The 27849-nt window shown below is 34.0% G+C and overlaps 1 protein-coding gene across 2 annotated transcripts in view; it reads right to left on the bottom strand.

The window, feature by feature from the left end:
* The window catches only part of LOC109051243 (ephrin type-A receptor 8-like), a 70269-nt gene extending 61602 nt beyond the window's left edge, over positions 1-8667 (bottom strand). The window contains exon 1 of one of the 2 annotated variants that reach the window (XM_042766786.1): positions 8409-8667. In XM_042766786.1, coding sequence (XP_042622720.1) covers positions 8409-8496 — 88 coding nt within the window. In that variant the 5' untranslated portion in view covers positions 8497-8667. The remainder of the gene's footprint in view (positions 1-8408) is intronic. The other variant, XM_042766787.1, reaches the window with a different exon arrangement.
* Positions 8668-27849: the final 19182 nt, after the last annotated feature.

Raw genomic sequence — 27849 nt, 5'->3', positions numbered from 1 at the left:
TTAAGTCATTTTATGTATAAAATGCATTCTTAATGTTTTAAATAACTGAAAAAAAAAAATCAATAAAAAGTGTGAAAATGAGATCCTGCAGAATTTTGGCAAAAAGCAAAACTTTAAAAGGTGTCTGTTCAGATAAGGCTTAATCTTGGTCTGGCACAATTAATGGTGACTGCCGTTTTAATAAATGTTTGGGACTAAACCTAGTCCAATTATTTCAAACCAGATTAGTTCCTTCATGTAAGAGCGGGCTGATCTCTAGCTTGAGGAAGGTTTATCATCTCTGCAGGCTGAAGGATCACTATTTGAGGGCTCCTGCGGCACAAACACACAGTGGAGTTTGGGCTTTCTGCTCCGCTCTCCATCACAGTGGGATGCTGAGGTGCATCTGGTCAGCGTGACAGAAACGGACCTCTGGCTGGAGCAGTAGATTGTCACAGCACAAGCACTGCCATAAAGTTCAACACATGCATTTGTTTATGTCTGCTGTGGGCAACTCCATTTTCTACTATACCGAAAAGCCATCTATCTCCTTTCGTTCTCGTGCTCTCCCTCTCTCTATCTCCTTCCCTTCCTCCTGAAAAACAGCATCAAATGGCTCTTTCTTCTCCCTGTCATGCATCAGGTCTGTTCGTCTCATTCAGGCTGGTACTACAGCTGGCAGAGAGCAAATTGCATGGACTGACACATCATTTAAATAAAAGGTCGGGAACAGAAATGCAGCATACAGTACATTCAGCAAGACCAAATACTATTTCTGTAAATCAAGTCTCCAAACTAGAGTCTTCTCTTTGTTTAGCCGTCTGTAGCCCTGGCTGGCACTAAACACACCAAACTGCCCTGTATAGATTTTGAAATCCTTGTAACACAAGTTCACTAGTGCAAACACACAGCTGCAAACCCAGACAGTCAACAGTGTTGTCTGATAAAGATTGTGTACTGTTTGATGGTGAACAGACAACATTGTGTCTTAGACAAACATTTCAGCAAAGCTAGATCCTGGAATGGCTGGTGAACTTTAAGGAAATATATAATTGCCTAGGCGCTTAACTAACTTTGTTTTAACTGCTCAGCTTCAACCAAATAATATGCTTACAATCATGAAGACAGAACATACATTGCCAGTCAAACGTTTGCACGCATTTAAATAAACTACCACATCATTTTACTTTACTACAAAAAAAAAAAAAAAAAAACATAAAAATGTAATAAGCTTTATTTTTACAAAAATGGCGAAATGGTAAAAAATCTAATCGTTTTCCCTTTAAACTTTTTTTTTTTTACACTTTTCCTTTACCTAATACAATAATATTTCTTTTTTTTTTCTTTAATAAAAATATCTTCAAGGATGTTTACTGTACACCTCTATTCAAAAGTTTGGGGTTGGTGAAAAAAAAAAAAATATATATACACTCACCAGGGCTGCATTTATATGATCAAAAATACAGTAAACAGTAATATTTTGAAATATTATTAATTTAAAATAATTGTTTTCTATTTTAATTTATTTTAAAACATAATTTATTTCTGTGATGCAAAGCTGTATTTTCAGCATCATTACTCCAGTATCCAGTGTCATATGATCCTTCAGAAATGCTTCTAATATGTAGATTTGCTGCTCAAGAAACATTTATTATTATTATTATTATTATCATCATCATCATCATCATCATCGGTGTTAAAACAGTTGTGCTGCTTTATGTTTTTTGCAGAAACCATGATACTTTCCCAGTATTTTTGGATGAACAGAAAGTTCAAAAGAACAGCATTTATTTGAATTACAGACTGAATAAAAGTATTAATTTACTGTTTTAAAAATACTGTCCCCAAACTTTGCAGTGGTAGTGTAACCTATATATTTTAGCAAGCAATAGCAACAAAAACCAAGGCTGGGTAAGATGATTATATGCAGTGTAAATCCCTGTGTGTCCCTCTTGTTCTCCTCTGGGAATTGAACCTACAACCTTTTGTGTTATCAGTCAGATGCTAAAACACTACTGCCTCCTTTAAAAAAGCCCAGTGTCTCTCACCCACTGCCGAATTCCCACTTATCAAAGTCACAAATGGACCATGATCAGTATCAGATTCCCCAGACACCGAGAGCCGCATTCAGGTTTCGGCTCTGCTTTTTTTTTTTTCACAGCAAGGACGGACATGTAAGAAATCATAATGCAGCTCAGATTCTGCATTCCTGTCATTTTATCAACACAAGACACTCAGTAAAAACATAATAATAATAATAATAATAATAATTACTCTAAACAGATCAGAGCAAATGCATCCTGCAAAAGGAAGGTGGTACGAGGCCTCAAAACAGCAGGACACGTTGGGGAAACTGTGCGTAACCCATGTGAAATCGTGCATGAACCCTGTGATGCTGAGACCCCAATTACAGAGCAGGACTGCCGTCTCTTTCCTCGGCCTCCCGCATGGATAGAAAGACACGAAAGGGATTTGACAGTCTTGTTCGGGAATTATTGTTTCCTTCGTGGGAAGATAAGGATTTGCTTTGGGAATTTTTTTTCCTTTTTTTTCCCACTGTCACACTTCAGCAGGCACTTTTCTTCCCTCTTTTAAGGCATTGAAGCTTTGATGTAACTTATATGCAGAAACTTAAGAATTTAGATCGCATACTGCACAAGTATAAAACATCAAATAGAATGTTCTATTGGATGCTGAAGAATCAGCAGTTTTGTTCGATGCATTTTAAGATGTTTTATTTAAGTCAATCATAATAAAACTAGAAAACTATAAGCAATATACACTTGTTTTTAATGTTGCAAAAGCTTAAAATCTACATATTTTAAATGTTTTTTGTTTGTTTGCAGACTTCTTAGACTCTACAAACTGAACACATGGCTTTATGAATTAAACACTTTAAAATTCAGCTTAAAAATAAATAAACATGACTTTAGCTCACTGAACTGTGATATTTATAATATATAATATAACCAGGGTTATTATAGTTAACTAAAACTAAAACCATTAAAACAAATAATAATTATTATTATTATTATTATTACTTGCCAACATCTGCTGCTTCAATATTTTTCTTTTTATATTTAGTTTAACTTGATGAACTAAAATAACTAAAACCGAAATAAAAAAAACATGAAAACTGAATAAAAAACACACAGACATTAAACATTAAATTAAACAATTACTAAAATATCTAAATAAATAAATAAATAAAACTATAGGAAGCAGTATAATGAAAATATACAAATATGAAAATATAAACGGATTCCAAATATTAACTGAAACTATAATAGTATATCTAAATGATACTAAAATAATACAATCGTAAAATAGCTTGTATTATTCTAAACAACATCTGAAACATCTCGTGTTTATTTGCGTCTTTATGATGAATCAATTGTCATATTCCTCATTTGTAAAGCATCTGCTAAATGAATAAATGTAAATGAAACATAATCTAGTTATGTTCATATTATGTTCATAAATATATGATTGGACACAGTTCCATCTAAATTAAATTCAGTTCATTTCTAGAGTATAAATTATAAAAGAGTAGCTCACATACACTGAGAAAAAAATCGCAAACAATTAAATTAGACATACAAATTTGAAGTAGAAAGTCTCAAAAAGTATTTTCTAATAAAACGCTTGTTTTAAAAATCATATTTACAGTGTATGAATTTCTAATCTCAAACTCTTTATAGAACATTAAGATGACTACATCATGTAAGAGGATCAATGGAGTAATGATATTATTTATTAAGAGAAAGAGACAGTACAACTTGATTCATCAGAGCTTTGAATGTTCTTTAACACCTTTAAGAGTGGATTCTTTCTAGAGCATCTCAGATACGGACCTTGAGGGTTTCCCCACATCTCCAATCCCTACAAACCCCAAAAGGTGCATATTCAATATTTGAGTGTGCTGTAAAATCATCAAAGCAGAGCACAGCATTAATATTTGACAAAAAAAAAAAAAAAAAAAAAAAAACATTCATGCTATTCTTTTCTAATCAGAAAGGTGCCAATCATGTAGGAAAAAGAAGAATCACTCTTCAAACAAGAGTTCATTGATTTATCAGCATGCAAAGGTTATTTGAGAAACTGTCCGACTAAAATTGATTTAATTTCTTATAAAGATTGCACAGATCCACTGATACGTATTCCAATGATGTTCTGGATTAAGGACCAATCTAGAAAATTACACAGTGGAGAATTAAAACTCTAGATGTGAAGGCACTTAAAAAAAAAAAAAAAAAAAAAAAAAAAAAAAACTTTTTCAAGAAAGGATTATTATTGTCTTAATAATGTTTTTCTAATAATGTTGTCCTCCAGTCAGCATGAATGTGGAATTAATTGGGTATATCTGTTAATGTATTTCAGAATAAAATAAAATAAATTAAAACAATAAAATAAAATAAAATAAAATAAAATAAAATAAAATAAAATAAAATGGTAAATATGGTAAACTTTCACAATGTGTTCATAAAATTATCCAGATCCATTATATTTGTAGTTATGTCTGATTGGATGCCTGATGATAAAATATGTAATAAAACGTACAATTTTTCTTATTATTATTATGCTCTGTCTTCATAATCACTCCTCTCTCTCTCTCTCTCTCAACATCATTGACAATCATGACAATACTTGAGTTTTAACGTCTCTGGCAAAACTATTTATTTTTTACACAAGAATATGCACAACAATCATCACGACAGAGAAAAATGACTCCAGCTTTATACTGCACTCGCACAAAAGCTACAGTACTTTATAGGGCAGGTAAAAATGCTTTTCGACAGGGATTTTCAAAGGACTTTTGTGCAGGTTAATGGAACAATTTGACAAAACACCACATGCATCAGCAGTAATGCACCGAACAGCGCAGCATTAAAGAACACAGTTATTTTGAATTTCAAACATGCGTCTCATCATTTGAGAGCTCAAAATAGGTGCCTTGTTTTCTTTTGTCTTTGCTAACTGGTTCTCGTTCAGTTTTATTTTGTGAAGTGTTTTATTTGATAGGGTGTTGTATTAAAGGTGAATTTGAAAGGTTTATTTGTTTTTATATTGCATAGGGAAGAAAAGGGCTAGTTGTCACCCTTTTTACTTCAGTGAATATTTCTCAAGAAAGGTTTATTTCTCAAAGTCAGTTTCTTTATAGACACAAGCCTTAAAGTCTATTGGAACATATTCAACTTGTTTACTACAAGCTAAGACACGCATTTATGCTTAAAATTATTGTCTCAAAATCTCTGAGATAAAGCCATTGTGATAAGTTCCCTGCATGACAACTAGCCCCGGTGTCCTCCCTTCAGTTCTTTAGCTCTTGTTTGGCATCACAATTCTCGTCTCGGGTGTTTTTCAGACTGCCTTTCTTGCTTTCTCTCACCTCAGTGGTCCTTACGCTGTATTTAACCATTTGTGACAGTGACTGGAGAGGCAGAAACATCACGCACACAGTGTGTTCTCTTAGTGTGTCTGAGTGAAACATCCGTGTCCAGCTGCAGCCTCCGCCACACGCAAACCCTCTCCCTGAGATCAAAAACATGCTATGGCTGGAAACGCGGGGAAACAGTCATGTATCCAGAGGTTGGATAAGGTCACGGGGTCACAACTGCTTCATGTCCTCATAGTAAACAAATATGATATGACAATAAAACAGAGGTTGACCACTGACGACTGCAATATTCCACAACCTGGGTTTTCAATAATGCTAGGCGGTAATGCTGGAGTCTGCGGACTGGTATTTGAAACATAGTAATTTTATAAAAAAAATAAAAAACAAGATCTATTTTATGATCGTGTTGATATTGTGAACATATCAACAGTTACTGACAGCAACTAAAACAATTTATGTATAAATTAAACTAATTTAGAGATTTACAACTGTTTGTGTGTTTGTGAATATGAATCAGAGATTTGAGGTCTCTGATTATATTCTAGAATACAATAGAATAGAATAGTAGATTAAATTCATAGGATGAATTAATTTATATATTTGTATTAGTATATTTTAATTCATACTATATTTCATAAATTATACAAATTAAATGTTAATGTGAAGAAATGTAAAGAAATTAAAGACTTACTGACAGCAACTAAAAAAGTATGCATTAATTATGCTAATTTAGAGATGTATAATTTTATGAATCTGAATCAGAGACTTTAGTAAAATCAAGAATAGAATAGAATAGAATAGAATAGAATAGATGGAATTCCTAGGATTAATTTATAATATATTTCTAATAAATTTGTATATATATATATATATATATATATATATATATATATATATATATATATATATATATATATATATATATATATATATATATATATATATATATAAAATAAATGATAATAAATGTGCAAAAGTAAATATGTAAAGAAATTAAATAAAGAATTAATGACAGCAATTAAAATACTTATGTATTATTAAATGTATTATGTATGTATTATTATTATTAAATGTATGCACTATTATGTATGTATGCATGCATTATTATGAAATGTATGTATTACTAAACTTGAATTTGTTCAAAATATCTCAAAATATTTATGAATCTGATTCAAAGACTTTGAGGTTCACAGAAAATCAGTAGAGTAGAATAGGAAAAAGGAATAGAATAGAATAGAATTCAAAGGATGAATTTATAATATATTTGCAATTATATATATATATATATATATATATATATATATATATATATATATATATATATATATATATATATATATATATGTCATTTATAGTATATTTTATAATAAATGAGATTAATTAAATATGTACATGTAAATATGATGCTGTCAATACACTGATAATAAATGTTTTAGTGTCTATCCAAACACACTAAAAGGTAAATGCACATTTTATGAACAAATACCTATGATTATGCATGAGATAATGTGCTGACATCATCAGACTGTAAAACCATTTTTAAATCATTTACATGGAACTGTATTACAATGAAACCAGGACACGGTAAAAAAGTGTCAAAGGAACTGTGACTGAGAAATGATGGCAACACTTGTTTAACATAAAATAAAATAAAAAGAAGTAAAAAAAAAAAGTCTAGTGGAGAAAAGGTTCTAGACAAATAACACAAATGCAGAATTATTAATTTGAAAAAATCAGTTATAATGAGGGAACAACCTCACAGCCGGACAGAGCAGACAGGATACTGCCAACTTAACAAGACAGCATTGCACAGCATGCGTGTGTGTGTGTGTGTGTGTGTGTGTGTGTGTGTGTGTGTGTGTGTGTGTGTGTGTGTGTGTGTGTGTGTGTGTGTGTGTGTGTAAAAGAACAACTCAAAAGGTAATCTGATGTTAGAAAGGACGTGCTGTACATCATTAATAAAAACCTAATATATGCCCCCAACAGTCCTTTCTGGGCAATTTAATGCTCAAAAATATAGAATAACTGTATGATATGGTGGAAAACTTATATCAGAAACCCTAACAAGAGTCAGAAGCGCTCGCTTTGTGTATGTCATTGCACCGATGAGCCCAGCAGAACACAGAAAACGTGACAGGATCAGTTTAATCACAGTGACAGATCCAGGCAGTGTGTTCCCTCTTTCACAGCGAGAGATCAGCCCTCACACACATCTATATGATTATATGATTTAAAAGGACTTTTCATAAGCATAATCGTTTTTATCACACGCACACATGCACATCACTCTCAAATAAAGTTTTCCTGGCATTTGCACTGATGCATACAAGTATCACTAAAAAGAGACCGGGGCTAGTTGTCACACTTTTTACTCCAGTGAATATTTCTCAGGGAAGGTTTATTTTATAAACATATAAAACTATCATTATTGGGCAGGACAAAATACAGTTTGCTGAAAACACATTGACCTTTAGTGATAGCGGGGCATGTTGTGACGCTATAGACTAAGTCACAATGGAAACCTGCCTTTAAACAGCTTATTATAAGCTTTCCAGTGGAATTCAAATCAAATAATGCAAAACTAGAAAATGCAACATAAAAAAATATTAAACTATTGCAACATTTAGACAACTTTGGACAACCTGCCCCAATTAGGTACTTATGAAAAATACCCTTGTCCTAATAAACATAATTCAAATCTATGTTCATTATATAGCTGGCTTTTATTTTAATGTATGTCACTGTTGTTTTACCAGGTTTATCTAGCAGCTGTAATAAAAATATGATGATAAAGAAATTTTAGTTTGCAGGACAGGATAAAAAAAACTGTTATAATTCAAGACGTCCTGCTAGATAAAACACATTCGATTAACTTTACACACAAAATCATATAGTAACCGGGATATGAACCTTGTTACAACTTCCCACTGTGACAACTAGCCCCGGTCTCCCTGTATATATCACCCTGTCATCTGAAAGCAAGATAGCATAAATCCTCATCCGTATGATGCACACACACACACACACTTACCTTCATTACTAGACGTTCCTCTGGAGCCCAGGACCTGCATTGATATAGTCCACACTAAGAGGGGCAGCAGCCCTGGATCTGATGCCATTGTGCAAATGTGGACCCGGCGCACGGGGAGAAATCTCTCTCTCTCTCTCTCCCTCTGTCTCTCTCTCTCGCTCTCCCCTCTCCCTCGCTCACTCCCTCTCTCGTTCTCTGCCAGTGTAGAATCTGAGCAGTAGTCTCTATCAGAAACTGCTTTCAAAACTGCCTGCCTGCACTTGGGCACATGCAACACCACCAGGAGCAGTACGGGGGCGTGTCCAGCGCTGCCTGTTACAGAGAGCAGCCAATCAGAATGCAGTGTTTGGAATATGCACATCCCTAGTTTTATATCCAGCACACCTCCTATGTCTCGTCTGTGGCCACATTCCTATGCATATATTTATTGATTCCTAATGTTTGTTTATTGATTTATTTTTGTAAATTTTTGCTATCATATATTAAAAGACTTAAATAATATTAAATAAGGAAAACAGATTTTTCAAAAAAAAAAAATTTGATTTCCTTTTTTTATGTAATGGACAAAAATGATACATAATCATAATAGAAAAGACTTTTGTTTAAGGAAAATATAACAATCAGGAACAATGGAGAGTCCCACAAATGCAAGTATGTGTGTGTGTGTGTGTAATGTATAATGGAAATGTTATTCTTAAACTTTAGATTTTCTACATATAAAGACTTTACGTTTATAATTTCCTTAACATGAGGGAATATTTTTTTTACCTTTATGACAGCATGTTTTTTTTTTTAAAAAACCATAACACAGCAAATAATTCAATTGAATCCAATACTAAATACAACACACAATCTAATATAATTAGATATATCAAATGTTAGAACCAGATACAGCTATTGAGCTTTTTCTGCCACGTGTTCAATATCTGGATCAGTTCCTGTGTAATTTTTTATCCCAACTGGTGTCTACTCTGTCCGAATACTCCCAAATTACAGTACTTTTTTATTTATTTAATGCTCAACAATACTGAATTACTGTAATAACATAATATTACCAACAATTTTATCCAAATCTTTATCATTTCAAACTGATGCTGTGCATCGGATATGTTTATCAAATATCCTTCCTCTCTCATTTTAGCAGATAAAAAAGTAGGACATTCAATTTCAGATCAGTGTGTTATTATTTATGAACAAGAGGCCACCTCCATCGGCATCGTCTGATGGATTTTCTGATTAAGTGCTTCAGGTGCAGATAAAATGATGTCTGCATATTGGCTTGCAGCTCCATCTCTTCTCAGAGCATTTCTCATGGCAATATCTGATTCAGTTAGACTTCCAACCTCCAAACTGGGGTCACTATTTGCTTTCCTGACATTGATTCAACTTAATCCACAAAAAAATCTCCATTTCTCATAACAGAACACTGTTTTTCTGCTAGTATCTAAAACTGCATCAACCATTTTTTTTTTTTTTTTTTTTCTGAAATACAAACCTTTTAGCCACGGAAAATATGTTTTTCCACATTATGCCAATTTGCAGTATAAATAAATAATTTATGCATATTGTGGATTTTCTCATATGTAAGCAATCTGTCAACCAATAAGTTTGATTGTTTACTACAGTATGTGACCATCTTATATTGAAATTTGGTAACAACCCTGAAATCATGGTTTTGTAAGTGCTGGAATATGCATTAATGATCCCTTAATAATTATAAAGAATATTTAAGGGATATTTTGCATAATCGTGGTCTATATATATATATATATATATATATATATATATATATATATATATATATATATATATATATATATATATATATATATATATATATATATATATATATATATATATATATATATATATATATATATATATAGATATATAGTTGTTGTTTTTTTTTTGCAAAAATATTCTCCTGACTACTAACAAATATTGATTTTAGTTGAAATTATGGGTAACACTTGAATGCATTGAACATGAACTAAAAATTTGCATGCATTACATACAGCATTTATTAATCTTTGTTAATATTAGTTAATAAAAATATATTTGTTCATTGTTTATTTGTGTTAGCTTACAGAACATTAACTAATGTTATATAACTTTTGATTTGAAAAATTCATACATTTTGAGTAAAAATTTGTACATTGTAAAAATTTACATAAATTTACAATTTACAAAAGATTCATAAATGGTGAGGATGTATCATTCATATTAACGAATGTAATTAACTAATGTCAATAAATGAAACTTTTTTGTCAAATGTAACCCAATTATAATACTATGCAAAAAGAAAGTGCATGAGTTACATGGGAGATATGAAACTTAAAAATCTGTTGCCAAGACAATAGTTATTATATAATCAAGTATTCGTTAGAGTCATATTCTGTAATTAGTAGAATTACACAGCTCTTCTAACCAGAACTTGAATGATTTGTTTTATAATAAGCATTATAACATGCAAGACTGTTTGTCAAATGTCATTAATAAAAGTTTCAAGTAAAGCAGTGATACCATAAACCGGTCTAGCTCCATCTCTGGCTCTGCAGCTGGGTGGGAGAAACAGACAGAAGATGAGAAGAAGAGGGAAGGAGAGACACAGAGGGGATTCGGAGCCAAAGTGAGTGTCTGCGTCTTGCCTGCCAATGTCTTTTCTGCTCAGGCTGAGAACACAGGGAAGATGTTGTGCTGGGTCACAGCTAGCGCTGTTCAGTCCCTCCTGTGAGCAAGATTTTAGATCTTATATGTTGTGCTCAGTTATTATTATGCTTAAAATTAAAGGAACAGATTACTCAAAAATAAAAATTTGCAGAAAACCTACTCATTCTCAGGCCATCCAAGATGTAGATGAGTTTGTTTCTGCATGAAATCAGATTTGGAGAAATTTAGTAATACATCACTTGCTCAGCAATGGATCCTCTGCAGCGAATGGGTGCCGTCAGAATGAGAGTCCAAACAACTGATAAAAACATCATAATAATCCACACCACTCCAGTCCATTAATTAACATCTTGTGAAAAGATTTGTTTGCAATACACAAACTCATCATTAAGATGTTTTAAATTTTAAATGTTGCTTCCGGCTAAAATAAAAGTCCATAATCCATTTTTTTATCAGCTGTTTGTACTCTGACGGCACCCATTCACTACAGAGGATCCATTGGTGAGCAAGTGATGTAATGCTACAATTCTCCAAATCTGTTCTGATGAAGAAACAAACTCATCTATATCTTAGATGGCCTAAATCTTCATTTTTGGGTGAATTGTTCCTTTAATGATTTGAATAAACATATAACTCCAAGTAATAAACTTCAACATGTAACTATACCACAACATGTGTGCTACAGACATCATGATTCCTCAAATCATGCAGATTTAAGGTGTGGTTTGCTGTTCATTTTTAGTGCTCAGACTTCAATAATCTTTGCCTGGCAGACATTAAACCTTCCCAGAAATATTATAAATGTGTCATGTTGCTTGGCAACAAGAAACAAATTGTTGAGAATGTTAAACGTCAACTTTAAACCAGATGGAATGTTAAACGTCAACTTTAAACCAGATGGTAGCATCTGCAATGTGCAATAAGTGGCACTGGTCAGATAGTTAAGCAAAATGTAGTACAATTACTAAGTAATGCCACATCATGTAATTAATACACATGAGTCAAGATGGTAATTGTTATAAAATATACAGTACATTATGTATGCAGAAAGCATGTTTGTACATATACACTACCATTTAAAAGTCAAGTGTCTGTAAGAATTTTTTTTCTTTTTTTTTTTTTTTTTAGGAAATAAATCATTCTATTCAGCAAGGATGCATTACATTCATCAAAAGTGATAATAACATTGTTACAAAAAATGTAAAATATGAAGCATATTAGAATGATTTCTGAAGATTCATGTGACACTGAAGACTGGAGTAATGATGCTGAAAATTCAGCTTTGCATCACAGAAATAAATGACATTTTAAAATATATTTAAATACAAAACAGTTATTTTAAATTGTAACAATATTTAACAATATTACTGTTTTAGATCAAATAAATGCAGCCTTGGAAAGCAAGAGACGTCATAAATCTAACCAACCTCAAACTTTTGTACAGTATTATACGTTCATTTAAAGCTGTGTATTGTGACAAAGAAAAAAAAAAAGCAAACAACATTATTACATAACACGCTATCTTCCAGGCCAAAACGCTAACAATGAACAATACTTTTTGCAGTGTTTAAGCCTTCCTCTATATATATGCCTATTTTAGGGCCAAGAACATCTATTGTACCTCTGCAGTGTGAAAAAGAGACCAGAACATTTTAAGGATGGGTGACTAAATCATACAGATTGATTTCATACTTTCTAATACATTCCTTTATGCATTTAGCACTAGAATATCCAGATAGTGTTCAGATTAAAATGAATTCATTTCCTCAGCAGTGTGCTTTTAGACGCACTAGCGTTAACATTTTACCAGCTGAGGCTTCTTTAGCTCTTTAGTTACTAATCCTCAGGAGGAGATGAGAGCAGCCCGGCATCTGAGCTTTACAGCTGTTCGACGTGAAGCAACACCCACACAAATGATGCTACCTAAAAACTCAGACGCGCCACAAGAACAATCAAATGATTAAAGCCTATGATTACATTTCAACATCAAAGCTGCTTTAGCGCTTCCTGCATTATGGATGTGTTCAATGGTTGTTTGATATATAAATGCAAGTATTTCTACACTATTATTGCTTTGATGAGCAATCACTGAAGTTAAATATCACCTGCATGACTTCTGAGTTCTGAGCAATTTTGCAGAAACTAATGAAACAAAAATATTGAAAAAATTAAATATAAAATACAGACATGCTCAAATCTGCACCTATGCTGGTTTATCATTATTTCAGGTTCTGATTGATTTTTGTTCAAAGAAAAAATACAAATATAACATCCATTTTGTTCCATTTCAATGAACATAAACAACGCATATATGACAGGTATTCTCAGAGAGAGAGAGAGCGAGGGATAATGCAATAGTACTTGTAATCAGTGTAAACCATATGTCTCTCAGCTCAAAAGCAAATCCTCTCATTAAAATCAAGAGTATTTCATTTTTCATTGATTGCAGGTCTTTGTTTTCTAAGAAACTGTCAATGGGACATCATTAAGGCACGGTCAAAATTACATGCGAAAGTCGCTCTGTGGAAGAAACACTGTGTGCTTCTGTGAAAAGGAGCTGAGGAGAACTGAGAAAGAAGAAGGGATCACACATCGACGGATCATGCGGGACTGAAACCTTCACTACAACATGAAGTCTCTCTTTCCTCACAAAGCTACTGAAGTTTCCCTGGCTGAACATACGGATGTAATCTCCAAAAAGAAAAAGCAATATCCAGGTCATATATTATCTTATCAAAATAAGTTTCAACTTTTTAAAATAAGTTATACAAAATTCAACTCATGTTTTTGAGTCAGTTTAATGTAATTTAAGTTGAAATGACTTACACAGCTAAATTTAAGGCAGCATGGTTTTACAGTGAGATATTTAATATAAAATTTTAAATATGTATATATTTTATTACTCATGTTTACATTTAATGAATACCTTTAAAATATCTTTAAGTTATGAAGCAACGAAAGTAGCGCCAGATCTTTTTCTCCCATATTGTGAAGTACAAATGTATTATTAAAAATAAAAATAAAAGTATTTTCACCAAAAGACCAACTTATGCCAGTCTAATTAAATATTTAAAAAAGGTAAAATAAATTTTTAAATTAAATATATGTTCTGTCACCATAAGACCAACAACAGGCATTAAGATAATAGGAAGGGTAACTATAATGGTCTTAAAAATTAGCTTAATTTTCTTCAATAATAATCTAATTTATTATTTAAATTTTTCATCCTTGGCATGAAATATCACACAGGCATGTTCTAGACAACTTTAGCGACATTCACTCACAAAAAAATAACTTTTCTTTGGACTTATCCCTCAAGCAACAAGCACCCAAACGTCCGCTCTCATCCTGATGTGCCCACACTAACCAGTCTCCAAGTGTTTAATAAACCCTTACATACTGCAGCATGAGAAGCACTGCTGGGGAACTGACGTGCATGTGCGCTTGATATATGCTCGGGCAGCGCGGATGGCACACGTCAGCCTTGAATTACCTGCCTGGCTACCCTGTGGCCTGCCATTTTGTGGCACTGTGTGGCAGCAGATGGTGCGGGTCACTACACGGGTCCTGGACGCAGAGCGGCTGCTATATATAAACCTGCAGCAGCACGCTTGTGTAGTCTAATGGATTCACCAATGTATGGAGAAAACATAATAAATGTAATTAGTATTGCGATGAATCATTCTCATGCCTAGAAAATGGATCAGTTTAATGTATTTTATGAAAAATATTGTATTAACAAAATGCTTTTCTGTGTTAACACATCATGGCATGCATTGTTGTCTGACATCATCTGCTATTGGCAGGACTTGTTGTTCTCTTGTTGTTATTACATCATCAGTTTCTCCTTTTCCTGAGACAAACTCGCAGACTTTTCTGGGTGTTTGGTAACTTTAAATTGATAGTTTACCCCAAAATAAGTTTGGTATATTATATTACTTCATTAGACTTATAATGTCATGCATAAGATATATGCACTGCATGCTTTTGTGCCGTTTTTGAAGCTTGAAAGCTCCGGACATCATTGCACAGAAAAAAGAGGCCATGTACTTCAGTGTTTTTTTTTTTTTTTTTTATATATATGTGGATATAAAATTAAGTGAATATGGGGGTAAAATGTGCATATTTGTCATAAGTTGCAGAAGCTTCCTCTGCAAAACATATGATTGTTATCTTAACAGTAAATAAATAAATAAATAAAATTTGTTCATAGAAAATGAAGGCTATACATTTGTAATATTTGTTTATTTATATAAATATAAAGAATTATATAATATAATAGTATTAAAATTGTTTTAATAATTAGTTTTTCATGAAATATTGCTGTACACATTTATTTAAAAATATACACATGAAATATAAAAAGAGCAGCCATATTCTTCAATCTTTCTTCCTTGAAATAAAAAAGATATTATATATTAAAAATCAAAATATATTTACTAATCTATTTTAATTTTTTATTATTATTTATATGTTTGCATTAAGTTAATCTGGGTGTAAAATATGCTACAGAAGCTTCCTCTGCAAAACATCACTGTTATATCCAATAAAGTAAATAAATAAATAATTTTCAAAAAATACACAAACATCAAGGTCAAATTTCACAGAGAACTCAAAGGAAATTTTTGCGCTCTCTCTCTCTCTCTCTCTCTCTCTCTCTCTCTCTCTCTCTCTCTCTCTCTCTCTATCCTTTTAAATATAACATTATATAAATATAATATAAAAATAATGTAAATATTTATATGAAATATTATATTAATATTATATAATATTTATGTTAACAATTATCATTATTATTATTAATAATAATTATTAGTAGTAGTAAAATGAAAGGAGCAGCAATGTTCTTTGATCTTTCTTCCTCAAAGAAAAAAAAAATACAAAAAGAAGTCTATAGAATAATATGGATTTGGAGAGTGAGTAAACTGACAACAGGTTTTTAATTTTTGACTGAACTATCCCTTCAACAGTGGCCGGGGGGCATGGGAGAATGTCACAATGAAGATGGCAGCCGTATGGTGGCCGGTGCTCCGGATGGAGCATGCGCTACAAAGGAGAAGCCTGCTCTCATCAAAGGCTAATGTGAAGTTTTAATCAAATACCATCCGAACAGACCAAAGACTGAAAGGATGGAACAAACGGGTCAAATTCAGTTCAGACAGCCACTCAAAGGCTTCCTAAATTTGCCGCCAACTTCAAACACACCAGCAAATCACTTTCTCCATGGCAGGATTCAGAGCCAATTTTAAGCTAATCACATTGGGAAGCCCTGCAGCTCTGCTAACCATGACGAAGGTACAAAAATCACCAGAATTCGCTATGACACACAAAACAAGCTAGTGCTAGACATGCACCACAATGAAGAAATACCTTTTTGGCAAATGGCTTTAACAAAGATGTAAATAAGCTGATTAAATGAGAAAATCTTTTATTTTTGTTAATTTCAGTGCTGAATAAAACCTAATTCACACAAATTTCGACTTGTTTGTTCAAAATATGGAAAACATTACATTTAAAAGAAGCAGTCTTTAGAGTATATATTAATCACATAATTTTAATTCAAATTAAAAGGGTTATATTGTGACAGTGTCACATAGTGTGATATATAATGTAAATCCTAGGCTGGTTTGCTGGTTTAAGCTGGTCTCACGTGGTCTCATGGCCTTGTTGGATTTATAGGGCTTTTTTCCAGTGACAATTCTCAGCTGGTCAGGTTGAAAGACCAGATTAAACCAGCTAAGACTGGATTGATCGAATTGTTTTTTTTTTGTTGTTTTTTTTTAGAGGGAAATCAGATCTTGTGAAATGATAGAATTTTTAGAATGTCTTAAAGTCTTCTTTATTTTTTAATAATTTGCTTAACGTAAGCAATATTTCAAAGACATATATGAATTTGTGTATTTACTTTAAAAATATATATTTTAAAAATACGTAACTGATTAGTAATCACTATTTTTTTCATTTCATTCTACATTTTTATATAATTTAATACTTTTTTATTTTTTATGACTTTTTTTTAATTTGCTGTACATAAGCAATATCTCAACAACATGTTAATATTAGTGATTTTAATCCCCATTTTTACCAAGCCTCCATTTTCCGCTTCTCATAACTCATAATCAGTTATCAAACAATTAATGTGCATAAAGTAAAATGCTAAAATGACTGTCAACTGCCCTTTAAAACATAAACATGGTGCTGTGAGTGAGGTAAAAATACACTGTGAGTCACAGATCCAATGCAGAACATCTGTAGCTCTTACCAGCGATGACAGTTTGAGAACATCCAAAGCGACATTAATTACAGTCCTGACAGCCGAATCAGCAAGTGTGATCAATGTGACATTCAAAGTTAAGCCCTCTGCAAAAATCACACACCTCTAGCATCTCATATTCTAGGCTAAGTATGAAGTGTGTAGATGGTCATGACAGGGTACCGCCCGCTGATCTTATTATGTTGTCTTCAGCTCTGGAACGATTAGTGAGAAGACTTTGCCTATTCAGTCAGAAATGAATCATAAGACAGTCTTTGTTTCTCGCTAATAGGCCATACTTTCATTTTTGAGTACTTGAAATCTTGAAAAACAAAACTTCTCCAAACTATGTTTCATAGGTGTTAAAAAATTCATCACGAGTGAAAAGTTAAAGGCCACAATTTCTTTAAAAAAAAAAACAAAAGTTCTTGTTTTTCTGACAAATGTAACACTTACAAATAAGGAAAAAGAAATTAAAGAGACACAAAACAACACATTATCATATATCTTTTAAAACCAGATTATATAAAAAAAAAAAAAATCTTTAAAAGTTTCCGTAATTGAAGAATCACAATACATGTTGCTTCAGTCACATCTAAACTGTTTTCTGAAGGCTTGTTCATACAGTACCTGTCTATGAAAATAAGCTGAATTCTATGGCTTTATTAAGTTTTCCCTTTGATGCATATTAATGAGTATCTTCACTGTACCTTTCAGTTATAAAAGATCAATATGAAATATGAATATGTTTATGTCACAGCAAATGAGTCTCTTTCTGACTAAGCCGTCGATGGGGAAAGTCATAAAGTTCAGAGATTTTCTCTCATTTAATTATTTAATCTCATTGTTTTGCACATTTGCATAGACTCTTTCTTTGGAATGTCCGTCTAATCACTTAAGATTGCTTTTATGAGTAATATACAGTACATTGTTAGCTACAGTATTTTGTAAATTAATGGTCCACTAGCCTGATTGGATCAAATCAAGAGTGACAAACTCCTCGCCCACTCTCACCCTCACTTTCGATCCGCTTCAACCTCTCTATTTTTTTCATTCTATTAGAGATGGTGAAAGATTGCCTTATCTGCCTCAAAGGCATGGAAAGCCGCCTTGCGTGAAAGTGCCAGGATTCAAAATTCAAAGTAGTGATTAATGTGGTCATCCTCTTCATAGACTGTGAAAATCAGCTCCCGGCTAAACTGAACGTGACACTGCACTCGGGAAGAATCCTTACAAACTGTAAGCGTACTCATGTGTGCTCGTCTGCGAGCATCGTTCCCCTCATGGATTTAGCTCACACACCTGGGAATTTAATATTCAGTGCAACTGAAGTCTTCAAGGCAAAAAGTCCAAAATGAACACCCACTAAGAGTCACAAAAAAAAAAAAAAAACAGTTAAATTTTTTTTTTTTTTTTTTATTGAATCAGTTTTTTACACACACACACACACACACACACACACGCACACACACACTCATATATATATAGATATATAATACAAAAATATAATTTTGGACACTGCTAACAGGGCATTGGCTTCTCTTACCTTCAGGTGTTTGGTATTTTTCTTTTTTTTTTTACTTTTTTTTTTTTTTCTTCCTCATATTCGTCATCATAAGGGTGATGCACCTCGAGAGAGAAGATGATTAGGGGTTAATTATCACTTTATCAGAAGCAGAGACATGATGCCTTGATATGAAGTATGACCACTAAATGGCTTCCTAATTATGATTAATCACTCTGAGATGACACTCTGGTTTCATATTCATTCATCCAGGATAAGAAAGACAGTTTCAATTAGCTTTTATAGGACAGAATCACACTTTTACTTTAACTAGTTATACTGATAAAGTTAGCTGGGAACTTTGAGTTCTTTTGGGAATAGTGCTCTCATCGAATAAATAGTTCTGCATGCTAAAGCCTATTACTATTGAACAAACCTTTAACTCTAAGCCCAGATATATACTTGACCCAAGCAAGCAAACTTAAACATGAATGCTTAACCAATGCATTGCAATCACACATTCTCCATGAAGACGAGCTGCTGTTGTGATAAGAAGCCTTAGCAAAGGTGCAACAGAGTTACATTGGCTGCAAAGTAAACTGGATGTGTTATTATTATTATTTAAATATTTAAGAAATAATTGATGATGGGCCTGCTTATCATCCTGAGAACCAGGACATCATTACATTGCTTAGAGCAGGGGTCACCAAACTCAGTCCTGGAGGGCTGGTGTCCTGCAGAGTTTAGCTCCAACTTGCCTCAACACACTTGTCAGGATGTTTCAAGTATACAGTACCTAGTAAGAGCTTGATTAGCTGGTTCGGGTGTGTTTGATTAGGGTTGGAGCTAAAATCTGCAGGACACCAGCTTTCAGGACCGAGTTTGGTGACCCCTGGCTTAGAGCGTAAGAAACAAAAGGAGAAAAAAGATACATTCTATACAATGTATCTATACATTGCATCTAATTTGCATATTAATGTGTTTTCTTTGGGCAAACTATGATGAAAAAAGAAGTGTAATGGGAGTAATAACTTAGAAACATTTTCAGAAGAAAATCTCATATTTCATAGGAATATTGATAGATAATTTCTCTCCCTGTTGACTTGTTTTGTCTCCCCTAAATGCCTGATTAACATGATGTTTGTCCTGGTGTCCTCTACAGAAGACATGTATGAAAATGATGCCCTGTTTCATAACAAAAAAATCAAATTCCACTTTGAAACCCCATTTTTCTGAGATGTTTATTTACAACAAACAATTTCAAAATTAGCCCGTTTTATTTTTTATTTGATGTTTATTTTAGTATTTCAATTTGAGTGCTAAATTTGATCATTCTGTCAATATCAGTCATATTTAAAGACCAAGGACCAAAGTTTATGCTCAAACCTCAAAACATGTGATATCTCTAAAAATGTGGACGTTTATCTCTAAAAACAGGACATCCAGAAATTCACTAAAATATAATGTCCTCTACAGAGGACAATAGTCTATGCCTGGGTCCCAAGAGACTATGGTCACCACACCTCAAGACATTGTTCAGACATTCGTCAGGTTTTTGTCCTTAAAGCTCACTTAAAAAGCCAGGCTATGCCAGGCTGGACAGCCAGCTAAAACCAACTTAGAATGGTTTAAGCGTTTGTTTTTTGTTTGTTTGTTTGTTTGTTTGTTTGTCTGTTTTCTCAGCAGGGTCATTCCTGGAATACCAGAGGGGTACAGATTCAGGATTTTTTATTTATTTATTTATCTATCTATTTATTTTATTTATTTATTTATTTATTTTTTGTGACAGTGCCACCTTAGACAATTCTATCCCAACAGAGGAGGCATTATTCAAACATCAAAAATACAGATGCACAGACTAGATACATGGAAACTTTATTTTTTTTTTTATCTTTCAATTTTATTGTTTTAAACGCATACGGCAAGCCGTGAGTATGCAATGCGATGTGAGCAATATTCATTTATTAGCCTATTTAGCTGTGCAAAAACAGTTAATTGTGCTGCTGGGTGTAAACTGGTATTTGTTTACAAATTATTTAAAATTTATTCACGTACTAATAAACACTCATTTGTAGCGCTTCTAAATCATTTACTGCACATCATAAAGTGGGTCACAAATCAGACGTGAAGCACTGCACTCACACAGACACAAGTCTTTCCAAGAAAACTAAATTTAAACCCACAATACATATACTGTAGAATGTATTGAAACAAATTAGGTTAATATTTCAAGTGGGTTACCAATGGGTATGTTTACAATAACATAATTACTTAAAAAAAATACATTAAAGAATTGAAAAGCAAGTGTTATAAAATAGTATAAACTGTAACTGTAAAATAAACAAAAAAAAACTATAGGGTCCTAGAAATGTGGTCTGGTATTGCAGGAATTCCTTGGAAAGCATCTGCTGTTTACAAACATCTGATAGATGTCTTTAAGAAGTCAGTTTTACATACATTGTAAATCATAAACATCTTAAAGACATTTTCTAAATGTCTATTTGACATCTGATAGGAAACATCCTATAGACGTATTGCAGATGCATGAGCAAACACTCTACGAAATACGTCTTGCAGATGTAAATGCAGATGTCAAATAGACGTCTCCGTGATGTACATGCGCTATCATTATTGTAGTTGTAGAGAATAGCCACACATTTGTATCAGTAAATTTGAAGTTACAGACTCTACCATAAACACAACACTTACACCTTCTCGAATTCTTCAGTGCAGGTGCACAAATCCTATTCTACGAATCACAAATTAAGAAACTCATACGCTTACATTTTTTGCTACTATTGCTGCAGTGAACAAGGTGCAAAACTCATTCACACACCTGCATCAAAAAATGTGAAGTTACGGACAAGTTTGGCACATCCAAAAAATCAGTAAGTGAATTCTTGCAATGAGAGTTGCACGCTTGCAGAATGTTTTCTCACAGATATTTTTTTTGTTTTCGTGGATATTTTTTCTAGCTCAAATGCTCGAAAATCATAACGGCCATATAGTCATATAGAAGTACAATGTATGCAATAAACATTTCAACTTAGAGATAGTTAATAATGGAAAAAAGTTTGTCAACATGGAAAAAATGAACACTCCTTAGCAGTGCTCTGAAAAAACCTGCTGTGGTGGCACGTTTCCATGTTTTCTACAGAAAATGTAAAAATCTCCTTTAGTTTGGACCTCTGGCACTTTGAACCTTTATTCCTTGGATCAGAGATATCAGAGGCATCAACATGTTAGCATAGTTCGGCCATTGTTTCAGCCATTCAAGAGTGTATGTGAAATTATCCGGCTAGTTTCCTATCGATTATGATTCTCTAAAGACCATGAGAGGATCTTAAGCATGTGGACTCTTCAATAATGATTCAAGCTAATTAAGCAGACAGGGACCCATGATGTTTTTTATGATGAGCTAATTAGTCACTTATTGCCAATGTAGTTAGCAGCTGTAGCTTTCACAAATACAGACTTACAATTTCTAAAGAAAATGTCAGTGGTGTTTGCCTGTGCAAAAACTGGAATGCTCAAGCTATGTGCTTGCTAAATGGTTTTTATTGCTTTGGTATGTGGTTGCTAAGCTTTACTATGTAGTTGCTAAGGTGTTCTAAATGGTTTTCATAGGATTGCTATGCAGTTGCTAAGCTTTTCTGAGTGTTTTAGGTGATTACTATGCAGTTGCTAAAGTGTTCTAAGTGTTTTAAGAGCATTGTTCTGCAGTTGCTACAGTGTCTCCATGCCATAAAGGTGTTTTAAGTGGTTTCAGGGTGTTGATTTGCAGGTGCTAGAGTGTTTTAGTGTGTTGTTCAAGGCATTTTGGTTTCTATAACTTGGGTCATTCCTCCAATGAAAGTATGGGTTGTTGTTTTTTTCACGTGTTTCATCGTCCATGAGGTGAAAACCATCAGGTGTCATTCATGTCCATAACCACCAGGGGCACCATAAGGATTTCCTCTTGGGGTACAGAAACCGGATCAAGCACCAGTCTAAAAATTAACAAAATATTTCTTAATATAATGCAAAATTCAGAAAGCCAAACACTTAAAAACGTAGACTATATGATATGAACTTAGCATGGCTCCAAAAATATGTTTACGACAGCATCATTCATTCGTGGAACTTGTTATCTCAGTCACATATGGCTGGAACTAAGACACACTCAAACACGGACTCAAACAAGCCTATATGCACATATATTATGCAAAAAAAAGGAAGAACAAAGTAAACAGACGCTATAGGTGACAGGAAGGACTTCATTAGGGAGGGATTTCTGCTGAGCTGACAGAGACACCCTGCTCTCTCTCATTCTCTCTCTCACTGTCTTAAACACACACACATGCACACACATTTATTCTTCCCATCTTGTGTGAGAAACAGTGGGAATGGGAAATGGGGGTGGATGAGGAGAGACAGAACAAGGCCCGTCACCACACAGCAGAGGCTTTTTGTCACTTTCAGAGGAGGCCTGTAAGCGAGCTGGTGGCAGTCGCAGCGGTTGTGGAAGGCAGGGTGAGGGAAAGTTCATCTGGAGGTACTCGGCTCCAAAAGCAGCTCCAGAGACGCGCACTGACTCCAGGCTTTTGGCAGTATGACAGCAGTTAGCGTGTAGTGGGCTAATACTGCACGGTGATTCTCACAGACCTAATCTACACAACAACATCGGTTAAGACAAAAACAATAGCAATATGAGTCATGTTTATACATAGCCGTGCTGGTTTTGTTGCTTTGTTGCGCTTTACGGATTGTTTTTCATGTCTGTTTGATGGTGGGTAGGGAGGAAACCTGGAGCGCTAACCGCATGTCACAGCCAATTAGAGCACACTACTTTTGGGTGGTGAAACACTCAGCGGTCAATTGGAGTTTACTGCAAACTAGCTAGAATTTTTACAACACTGAGGTGGTCTTCCACAGCTAGAGCCCGAAATTAACTTACCCTGCCGATGGGGGGTAAATTGAGAAAAATTTTTGACCAGTCATATCCACCCTTATTTTTCAATGCGAAAATAAGCCGCTTTCTGTGAATGTGTGAGACTTCCGGTTCATTAGCCGCTGTAGAGAAAAAACGAGAAGAATAACAAAGTGCAGTAAACAGTAATACTGTTTGCAAAACAAACCAGTGTTTTCGTAATTAAGATAATACATCAGTAATACACACCAGTTTGCATTGTCAAGCAACAAAATTAGCAGTTTTATACAGCTAAATACAGCTGGAAGCGGATGACTTGAATCTTAAAACATATAAATACACGTAGACTATCATTCAAAAGTTTGGGGTCAGAAACAATTCTTATTATCATTGAATCATTATCACTGAATCATTGATCATTGAAACAGTTGTACAGCATTTTTTTTTAAAATATATATATTTTTAACATGATAAATGTCACTTTTCATCAATGTAATGACTCCTCGCTGAATTTTTTTTTTTTAATCTTTCTGACTCTAAACTTTCTTAATCTTTCTAAATTATTTGTACTGTATAATTTTTACAGTAATGTATAATATAAATATAATTTATGACATAAAAGGATTTTGTTCCACATACTGTCTTTTTGATGGTTTAATGTAATATCCCACAAATGTTTCACCACATGGAGTTCTGTAGGAACTAAATTAGGCATCCTAGATACAAAAACTGGTCATTAAAACTTGCAATGTTTGCAAACTCAAATAAAGTCACCAGCTAACAGGCGAGTAAATACTTAGTTTCACAGCGTTTCGGAGTGCCTACAGCTGTAACTATCGCTGTGAAAAGTTTGCTAAACAGCCCCAGAGCTAAAAATGAAGTTGAGATGTTGACACACACGGAATTCTCAGAGGGCCGGTCATTTAAAATACTGTTTCACACGACTCAAAGTTTGCCATCATCCTTCATCAAAAACAAATTATTAACCTTTAGAAACTAGCGCGGCTGGCAGACATTCCCGAGTTCACTCCAGGCAGCAATATCTGCCAAAACTTGTCTGAAAATACACACAGGGACCATTTTCTTAACAGCTGGGAGTTCAATTAGCAGCTGATAAGCGAGCAGGGGTTGGACCCTCCAGTTTCCGATTCCTTATGAAAAGAGGAGCAGAGCGGGCCGACTCGGCACCGCGGGCCAGAATAGAAGAGTAATGTTCCTCCACACACAGCTGCTAACTGACAACAAAGGACTTGTCATCGTGATTAATGGCTTGAGGAAGCTTCTCTTTGTTACCAGGGCAGCACTGTACTATGTTAAAGGCTATTAACGTGGGGAAAAGATGGGGGAATATATAAAAACCAGAGAGGGAGGGGACATTTATATTTAAAGATGAGTACTGGAGGTGAATAAAGGGGTAAAAGTGGCTGAGTTGGAGTAAAGGGGAATCCATGATGTAGTACAATGGGATTTTAACCACGCTGGCACTGATAATTTGGTTGAAAGCTATTTGTTAAAATCACTTCATATCGGTATTTGTGGTGATAAATACTTAAGGCTGGAGATTTGATATCTGCAGCGTTGGATTTAGGAGTTGCCGCTGTTCTTTCCCCTTCATTCCATCAGCTCTAAATGAAAAGAACTATTTATGGAGGCCATGATATGATGCACTGTCAGGTAAGAAAGACTGAGAGAAGCAACTTTTCACATTGATTTTCATGTCAGCTGAAAACAGAAAGGTTTTGGCTCTGATGCTGCTATGGCAACTAGAGGAAAAAATGCTTTCAGATTCCGGCTTTGGTGATTGAGTTCCTCCTGACACAAAAGTTGGGCAGGTCTTATGGGGGAAAAAAGGACAGGACTTCCTGATTGGCTAGCTTTCAAGCATGCAAATTATCTTGGACCCCACAATGAATATGGGAAACATAATATAATGCGGTTTATTTAGATTTTATATCTATATATTTATTTATATTTACTTTTTTGTATTTTGACATTTTTTAATAATAAATATTTTGTCACGTCATATAAAACTTTAGTCAATGACAATAACATTTTAATTGAAACCATGCAAAAATGTGAAGAAAAAAATGATGAAAATTCATTTCAAAAATATTTTTGAAAACAGTATGTTTAAAATTGTTTACTCTAATCTTAGTTATTAAAAAATGAAGACACTCTTCAGCAAAGAACACTTCTGTCAACAATTTCACTCTCTATTGGATCCTCTTTTATTTTTTCAATAAACAAATTCACAGATCAACTTGTACTTCAGAATGCAGCAAAATACTGACTCTTATATTCCACATCCATATGAATGGAGCACAACGTCTAGTGTGACGGCACCTCAAATCTGTGTGTGAGAATTTCCTGCGTGTCAACATCTCAACTTCATTTTTAGCTCTGGGGCTGTTTAGCAAACCTGTGAGATCTCAACAATGTCTCAAACTATTCTCAGATTTGCCAACATGCTAATGTCTGCAAGAGACCTCAGTATGAACTCAAACATTTCTCATCAAATATTTATCGACATGATCGGAATTTTAACAGTAAAAGATTGTAAAAATACTATGGCACAAAACTATTAATCGGTTAACTGTAAGTTCCCTTACTCTATACAGCATAAAACTGTAATAGTTCTAATGGGACTTTTCATGAAGTTTTACTGTAAAACCCACTTTACAGTTTTTAGAAGTGAAAAAGAAGTCATCTTCTAATTTCATTTCATTTGAATCTGAATATTTTATGTTGTTAAATTAATGTTCACTGCATTATTTTAGTGACGTGTGTTACAATGATGGTGTTTTGTGTCCATTATATATATTAGAATAAACTTTGATTGTGTGGCTTTCTCTTTATGACCTGTGTGTTATTAGCGTATTATGATGGTAAAAACACGTTTGTACAGTCCCCAAGCTGTCCTACCCATAGATATGTATGTATATTAGTGACTGTTTCTATGGGCCTCTATATGTATGGCATCCACCATATTGGAAGGGTCAACTTGACGTCATTCACCATAATAATCAATGAATATTCAAAGATGCCACAATCCTTACATGGTTCCACCCCTCTCTTGCATTCTCACCTGTTAAAGTTTATCCTGTTTCTTCAGGAATTTAAAACCTGGCGGTTTTTACAACCATTGGCTGTACAGGATTGTGGCATCTTCAAATATTTATTGATTATTATGGTAGAAGATGTCAAGCTGACCATTGCAAGATGGCGAACGCGTCTACGTGCTTAGAGCTGTTGAATGAGGCATCTGCCTTTACATATCTATGGTCATACCTGACTGTCAACGTATGTATTTGCTACCTCCACGCACCCTGTTCATGCAGACATGATACATCATCAGCGCGTTTCATTACACTATTGCAGGCCGAGTGAGAATGGAAGGCATTATTATTTTAATATTATGGACTTTGTACTGTGATGTTTTCTCACCGGTGAATGAGACATGAGGTAATCTGACATTCGACCCTCCACCATCTCTCATCGTGACGCTGGTTAGCCTCTGGTGTGCCTGTGCGCGTTCATGTTTTTCGGAGGAGGCGTGGCTTTTGAGAGTGATTTGCAGGAAGGGTGGGATCTTATGCTTTCAAAACTGCTATTGCTAACCTCTACAAAATCACCTACCCTACCTTGAAATCTCAAAGTCTATACTTTAATAAATCTCCCGAGCAATGTCATTTCTCTCTGTGTTAAGAACCCAACTTTTCCTCACAACTTCTGCCATACGTCATGCTCTCTCTAGGGAGCTGAGCTTTTTTTAGTCTTGTCAGGAACAAGCTTTAATTCTACTTCCTTAGCATTAATGACTAAAGGGATTTTTTAACATTAAGTAAATCTCTTGTCACGTCCAATCAGTCTTCACTGGCTAAAGCACTGGTGCAATCAGTCAAATTCACCCGGCTTGTTTTTAACATCCCAAATTATCTGACATATATGTCTTTCTCACAGCTATCTTCATTGCGTATTCAGTCAGGCGTGTGTCTGGGTTGCCATTTCCCTATTGCGTTCTGGCAGTTGTGGTCTGAAGGAGCAGCCGACCCCGGCCTGAGAGCAGACAGTTTTTCCCTGACTGGACCCACCAGGGACACCACTG

This window comes from Cyprinus carpio, chromosome A11 (assembly GCF_018340385.1).
Source record: "Cyprinus carpio isolate SPL01 chromosome A11, ASM1834038v1, whole genome shotgun sequence".
NCBI lineage: Eukaryota > Metazoa > Chordata > Actinopteri > Cypriniformes > Cyprinidae > Cyprinus > Cyprinus carpio.
This window is presented reverse-complemented; position numbering and strand designations above follow the sequence as displayed.